Raw genomic sequence first — 8,087 nt, 5'->3', positions numbered from 1 at the left:
TAAGAGATAGGCCATAACAACAAGTATAGATCTTCTTTTAGGTCTATACAATAGGTAGAAACAAGCAAAAGAAAAGAACTAGAACGAAGAAGATGAATGCTAAATTTTTAGAAAGAGAAAGGACGATCAAAATCTTTAACAAACACTTCCCCACACCTTCCTTCACCTTGGAGAGGGTTCTCTTGAGAAGCTTTAACGTTCTCTAACGGCTTTAGAACATAATAACACATTTTAGAACGAAAAAACATTAAATAGGGCTTCAAATCATCAATTTCCCAAAATGTCATTTTTGCCCCAAAACTAATTGGTCGCCTGGGTGGGTAGCCTGGGGCAACCAGTTAGGCAACCTACCCCTGGTACTTTTGTTCCAGGAGTGGTATCGATGCTCTGAAAGCCCTAGTTCCTTCTTGGGTCATTTTCTAAATTATAGAAGGGTTTTATCTGGTTTTTCGGGACCTTCTGCATGTGTCATTGCTGTACTCTTGATCTATCTACCAAGTCCATTAATGTCCGAGATAGATCTTCTTCCAAATTTTAATAGAACTGCAAACTAGTCATTATCTCCATCTACTTCCATGGGTTTAGAGTCTAACCCAATGGTTTCAATTCCATACTCCGGTTTTTGGACCTATAATATGGATTTTTGGGTTAGGGTTTTTGAAGGATTTCATAACTAGTGCCAAAAATGTTGAATCCAACTCTAACACTTTGGGTAAACCTAGGTTGAATCTTTGGGATCAATTTAGAACCTATTTGCAAAAACAAATGGTGAGAGCTGGCCGACCATGGTGGAGGGTAGCCACCTCCCACGATCAAGTTAGATGATGAATGCAACGCTGCCCCTAGTTAGTGGGGGGGGGTGTTAAGGGCTAAGAATTAAGTAGTTGTAGACCTGAAAGGGAAAATATTGACCATGCACCAATTGCCATAAGTTGATTTTAGTTACCTTTGATTGAGGTAACTAGAGAGTTTATATAGAGTAACCTAAAATAGGACATCAGTTGGATCTTCCATGCTAGCTTTGATCTTTTGACTTGGACTCTAGTTGGCGTAGGTGTCGGCCTTATATATAGTTACTATAACTAGATAGTGGATTCCTCATTTGGTGCATCATTCACGTTGATATGGTGCTGAGTATTTCATTTTTTATTTTGCTTGAGAGCAAACTTATTCCTAGCAGTCAAAAGCCCATATGCATTTTGGAGTCCTCAGCAAATTTGTACTGTTGAGTGAAGTGTTCACTCAACGGTCCAGATTTGCTTTAGACCCCAAAATGCATTTGGACCATGCACTGCAGGGAGTGGCGCTGGTCCTAAGCACGATCCATTTCATTTGAGGTGGACGTGGCACCAGATTCTTGGTCCCTTCCAATTATGGCTTTGGGTATTCCTGAGCCATGATCTCCCCCGGTCGACTCAGATTTTTCGTCTTTTTCATTTTTTTTTTGGGTAGCGGGCGAGTTTATATTTGGGGGTGGTCGACTCAGATTCCTTGATCTAAAGGAAGTGGAGCTGGTCAAGCCATTGGTTCGAGACTGTGTCTGGTTTTTTTTTTTTTTTGGTAAAAGACTGTGTCTGGTCGCTCAACAGAAATCTGTACAACGATAACGATATAGCAAACTATAGACCGTGCATAAATGATGTCCAATAAAACCTATTCCAGATCTTTTAAAGCCAAAAGATGGAGGATTGCAAATGTTCACCCTCTTGTTGTTTTTTTTTTTGGTTAAAAATGTTCACTCTCTTGTTCGAGTCTTAGAGATTTCCATTTGATGTATTTTACTTGGCATTAGTCTTTTATTAAGAAAAGAATAACACTTACTTGAAAATCAATGAAACAGAGAAGACAGCCAAAAAGAATCGACACTTACTCTCTCCTTTTCTTACGGCCAAACAGCGGAAATGTAAAGCGATTGACATTTGTGAGTAGGTCGAAGCAGAGAAATCTAAACAGAAGATACGGCGAAGACGAAGACTATAATGTCACGTTCTTCTGCAATGGTGGAATGCAAGTCGATGGATCTAAACTGTGGGATTGACAAGTCCCAACGAAGGTTTAAGCTGTTTTTGAGAGTTTTGAATCAGAAAATTCCCCCCAAGTTTGGCAAAAAAAGAATCGTAATTTTGGGCAATGAGTTTTACTGCTTAGCATGAATTTCTGCAAATTCAAAATCTCTCACTTGTTCTATTCTCCATTATCTTCTTCTCAGGCTCAAATAAGTATTCCTTCTCTGAGAGTTCCGATTTTGCCTGTTTTCCTTCACTTGTGTCATGTTGACCAACAGAATCCCTTTGATTTTCGTTCCTTGTTTAGAAGAGAATGGGTTCTGAAGTCAGAGCCCACGGTTGCTAGTGGAGCCGATTTGTGCCATTCCGAAGTTTTTTGTTCACGGGTTCTTTCTTATTGCAACTCAAGGTCATTGAAAGATGGCGTATATATCCACAGTTCTCTAATTAAGCTGGGTCTACAAGACCACTTGTTTCTGAACAATCTTCTGTTGTCTCTCTATGCAAAATGTTTCGGGATTGAACCAGCACAGAAGTTGTTTGATGGAATGACTTACACAGATGTTGTATCATGGACTAGCATGATATCTGCGTATGTCAGAAATGGAAATCATGAACAGGCATTAGAATTGTTCGGTCATATGGTGATTTCTGGCTGGGTCCCCAATGAGTTCACCTTTTCAAGTGTTTTACGATCATGTGCTTCTCTAAGGGAGCTTGTGTGGGGGACTTGTGTGCAGGCACAGATTATACATTATGGATTTGAATCAAATCCAGTGCTGGGAGGTGCCTTGATCGATGTCTATTCTAAATGTGACCATTTTGTGGAAGCATACAAAATATTTATGTCTATGGATTCTGGTGATACTGTCTCTTGGTCCACAATGATCTCTTCCTTCGTCCAGTCTCAAAAGTGGGATCATGCTCTAAGACTATATCTTCAAATGATTAAGTTGGGGATCCCTCCTAATGAGTTCACTTTTGCTAAACTTTTAGCAGTATCCTGTTTTCTTGGTTTGGGCTGTGGGCAATTAGTTCATGCTCATGTGATACTATGGGGAGTTGAGTTGAATTTGGTATTAAAGACAGCTCTTGTAAGTATGTATGCAAAATTCCAGAAGATGGATGATGCTTTGAATGTCTCAAACCAGACTCCTGAATCTGATGCCTTACTGCAGACTGCTTTGATTTCTGGTTATGCTCAAGCTTTAGATCTTGAGAAGGCAATGGCCTCATTTTGTGAGATGGAAATCTTGGGCATCTTGCCAAATGCTTTCACTTTTTCAGCTGTCCTAAATGTTTGTTCCTCTGTCACTGCATTGAAACTAGGAGAACAGCTCCATTCACGAGTGGTTAAAGATGGTCTAGAGAGGGACACCTCTGTTGGAAATTCTCTCATCGATATGTATGCAAAATGCTCTCCATCGATAGATAATGCGTTGTGTGTATTTAATGAAGTACTGTCACCTAATGTAATTTCTTGGACATCTCTGATTGCCGGATTCACTCAACACGGACTGCAAGCTGAAGCTTTTGGGGCATTTGCAAAGATGCTGGTTGTTGGTGTGGAGCCAAACTGCTTTACACTCTCTTCTATTCTTAAGGGTTGTACAACTGAAGATTTGAGTCGAGTAAGAAAGCTTCATGCCTACATAATTAAAACTAAAGCAGACTCAGATATAGCTGTTGGGAATTCTCTTGTTGATGTTTACACTAGAGTGGGATTGGTGGCTGATGCATGGCGTGTCATACACAGGATGAATCATAGAGATGCCATCACATATACATGCTTAGCCACTGGACTGAATCAAATGGGTCACTATGAAATGGCATTAAACATTGTTCCTCACATGCAAGATGATGATATTAAGATGGATGGCTTTAGCTTGGCCAGCTTCTTATGCGCATCAGCTAGCTTAGCTGCAGTAGAACCTGGAAAACAGATTCATTGTTATTCTGTGAAATCTGGTCTAGACAGCTGGCTATCGGTCTCAAATGGCCTTGTTGACTTGTATGGAAAATGTGGAAGTATAAGAGATGCTCGTAAAATTTTTATGGAAATTTCAGAGCCAAATGTTGTGTCATGGAATGCGTTGATATCTGGATTGGCATCAAATGGTCTATTCTCTTCTGCTCTCTCAAGCTTTGAAGATATGAAGTTGAAAGGACTGGTACCTGATTCCATTACATTCTTATTGGTTCTTTATGCCTGTAGTCATGGTGGTTTTGTGGATCTTGGTCGTGATTATTTTCACTCAATGCTTGAAAATTATGGTATCACACCTCAGTTGGATCACTTTGTTTGCTTAGTTGATCTCCTTGGCCGTGCTGGCTATCTGAAAGAGGCAATGATTGTGATAGAAACAATGCCATTTAGACCGGATGCATTGATCTACAAAACCTTATTGGCTTCCTGCCATTTACATGGAAATTTATTTCTTGGGGAACATGTAGCAAGGTTATGCATTGAGCTTGACCCCTTAGATCCAGCAGTCTATGTACTTCTTGCAAACATTTATGATAATTCTGGAAGGTCAGATTTAGGTGATCAGACTCGCTGGATGATGAGGGAGAGAAGATTGAAGAAAAATCCAGGTCAAAGCTGGATTGAGATAAGGAACAAGGTCCATCTCTTCAAATCAGGAGATAGATCCCACTCACAGATTATTAAGATTCATGAAATGTTAGAATCACTGAGGTCTAGATTGAAGAGCATAGGATATTTGTGTGGAGATGATGCTTCTCATCACAGCGAAAAGTTGGCAGTTGCTTTTGGTCTTCTGAATACCCCATCAGCAGCTCCAATACTTATAATCAAGAACCTACGTATTTGTAGAGACTGCCATATGTTTATGAGGCTTGTGACTCAATTGTTTGATAGAGAGATAGTTGTGAGGGATGGAAACCGTTTCCATTCATTCAAGAATGGAGCCTGTTCATGCAATGACTATTGGTAAATGATGCATGAGGGACTTTGATTTCCAATCTTTCCACATTTCAGTTTTCATCTTTCTGTCATATTTTATACCCTCATTGACTTGCTGATTGTACCTTCCGGAACCCAAAAACGGTGCATATCTCGGTGCTATGTCATGCAACAGAAAGTTAAATATTTGCTTGCTACAAGATGTCTTAGGTATGCCACCTTTTCTCTTTCTTTTCCATAATGATGGATGCTTTTCTCCTATTTGTATTATACTTTGTGAAATAAGAAATGACAAATTTTAACCAAAAAAGAGCATCTGACTCTGATGGCTTGCTCCTTAACTTGTTGCCTTTGAACTTTTTGTCTTTGGGTTTGTATGAATATATTGATCTCTACAACCATGACTGTCATCCTTTCCTCAAATCAAATGGATTTGTATCTTATATGTTGAAACACTTAGTTTAAACAGTATCTATTGGATCAACCTCATAATGAATGATACAGATCAAAATTTTTTTTCCTGGGATGAAAAAATCTGCCGTCCTTGTTTAAAAAGGTAGCATTTTTGGGTTTTTTCTTTCCTTGTTTCAGGTGGTTTTCACTGTCAATTATTTGTTTTGATCTCGAAAAGGAGGGAAGCACATAGCCTAGGTGAGCATAATCCACCTCTCTATGGAAGCAAAGCTTTTAGCTGTATTGAGTTAATTGTATCTTGTGTATCAGTAGCAGCAGTACAGGAAATGCATTCAGTTGTCTGTGGAGAGCCCAAACTACCATGCTAGTTCCTCATTTACTCCATCTTATGTACCTCTTTTGGCGTCTTCATCTTGTATATGCCTCATCCTTGTTTTAGGTGGTTTTCACTGTCAATTACTTGTTTTGATCTCGAAAAGGAGGGAAGCACATAGCCTATGGTGAGCATAATCCACCTCTCTATGGAAGCCAAAGCTTTAGCTGTATTGAGTGGATCATATCTTGTGTATCAGTAGCGGCAGTACAGGAAATGCATTCGGTTGTCTGTGGAGAGCCCAAACTACCATGTTAGTTCCTCATTTACTCCATCTTATGTGCCTCTTTTGGTGTCTTCATCTTGTATATGCCTCATGCATAATCAGGTAATACAAAAAATAATTGAAAGATTGGTTCTCTCTCTCTCTCTCTCTCTCTCTCTCATTGACTCTTAATTTTAATTAGGTCATCACCATATTGTCATGGTAATGTGAATAGCAATAGTAGGCCACACTCTCAGAGAGGATTCATCACCAAAGCCTAGCTTTTCAACATGTGTTTGGTCCATATCTACTCCATATCGAGGACATCCCCATCTTTTGGTATAAGCTTCACATTAGGATCTATATGAGTCTCTAGAGGCTTAGAGCCTATCAACAAATCAAGTACATACTTCTTGTTAAAAGGGTGAACCCCGTGTCGAAGGCTTCTCCACAAGCAGAGTCCCGGGGGGGGGGGGGAGCTATTTTCCTACCTAGTCTTCTTACCCCCAACAAGTTTTGTTGTGAGGCTGTTCCGATGCCTTGACCTTGGGGCTACAACTCGGGTACATACTTTTGTCTATGGGATTGAGCAACTTCTATACCCAAAAGATATTTCAATCTTCCCAAGTCCTTAGTTTAAAATTATTGTTGTAATATAAGTTAAATTTATCAATCCCTATAGAATCATCTCTAGTGGTAGTAATGTCATCAACATAAATGATGAGAAACAAACTTCCTATGCTAGAATGGTAGTAAAATATTGAATGGTCATTGCCACAACGAGTTAGTCCAAAATCTAAAACCACAGAAGTGAATCGACCAAACCATGCCTATGGTGATTGCTTCAACCCATAGAAAGACTTCTTAAGACGGCACACCATACCACTCTCCCCTTGACTAACAAACCCTGGAGGTTGCTACATGTAAACTTTCTCATAGAGATCACCATTGAGGAAAGCATTTTTAATATCAAGCTGAAATAAAGGCTAGTGACACATGGCAGCCAAAGATTATCAAAATTTGAACCAACGTCATCTTAACAACAGGAGAGAATGCGTCTCCAAGTAATCGACACCGTACACGTGGCCATATCCTTTTGCAACAAGTTCTAGCTATTAGACGAGCAAAACTCCCATAAGGGTTAACTTCCAAACACCCATCAACACCTAATGGCCTTCTTCCTAAGAGGCAAAGGCATTAATCCCAAGTATGATTGTCAAGTAAGGTAGACAACTCTTGCTTCATTGTAGTTGTCCATCCTATATTTGACAAGGCTTCTCCAATAGATGCGAGGAGAGGAAAATTTTTAGTGCTAGATAATAAGTGTGGAATACGGATGATATACATTAGCATAAGAAACAAATTAGCGATCGGATACTTTAACACAAATTCAGAGTGTCTTTACAAAGGGCAATTGGAACATCAAGGACGGATAAAGGAGGGGAAGGACTCACCACCGGATTTGGAGAAGAAAATTGTGCTTATGGAGGAGGGGCAACATCTGGTTGGTGATGTTGTTGGTACACTCTTGAGCCATTTGTTTTATTAGCTGGAATCTGTGAACGAACAATATCTGGTACCACAGTAATTTGAATAATGGTGATTGAAACATCATCATCAAGGGTGGAAACAAAAGCACCTTTAGAATAAGGTGTTAACTCAAAGAATAAAACATCAACAATGACAAAATACTTTTTTAAATCAAATGAATAACACCAATACCTTTTCTAAGTGCAAGAGTGACCAACAAACATACACTTTAGAGTTCTAGGATCTAATTTAGATAACCTAAGACGAAGATCATGAACAAAACAGACACTCCCAAAAACTCGTGGCGGTAAGGCAAATCGGGGAATAGAATGAAACAAAGTAAAATATGGAATTCCCCCATTCAAAACAAAAGATGGCATACAATTCATAAGAAAACAAGCACTCAATACTGCATCAGCCCAAAAAGGTTTAGGTAGCTTCATCTCAACGTGCCTCTTCCATAAGATGACGATTTTCCTCTCTGCAACACCGTTTTCTTATGGGGTAGGCGACATTGGAATGATGAAGGATGCCATTAGAATTCATAAAGGAAGTGATAAGGTTTGAAAACTCTTTCACATTATCACTATGAAAAATCTTAACCATAATGCTAAACTAAGTATGAACTTCCAC

At 39.3% G+C, this 8,087-nt stretch overlaps 1 protein-coding gene across 1 annotated transcript; it reads left to right on the top strand.

Moving 5' to 3' along the window:
- Positions 1-1,730: 1,730 nt before the first annotated feature.
- Positions 1,731-5,320, top strand: LOC149002414 (Pentatricopeptide repeat (PPR) superfamily protein). Its single transcript, XM_089138916.1, has one exon. It carries the CDS (start codon positions 2,150-2,152, stop codon positions 4,961-4,963), a length of 2,814 nt encoding a protein of 937 aa, XP_088995042.1. The 5' UTR covers positions 1,731-2,149; the 3' UTR covers positions 4,964-5,320.
- Positions 5,321-8,087: the final 2,767 nt, after the last annotated feature.

This window comes from Hakea prostrata, chromosome 10, assembly GCF_041222555.1.
Source record: "Hakea prostrata isolate BN-2017 chromosome 10, UWA_Hpros_2, whole genome shotgun sequence".
NCBI lineage: Eukaryota > Viridiplantae > Streptophyta > Magnoliopsida > Proteales > Proteaceae > Hakea > Hakea prostrata.
The sequence above is the reverse complement of the archived record's forward strand: the minus strand, read 5'-3'. Positions and strand labels throughout refer to the sequence as shown.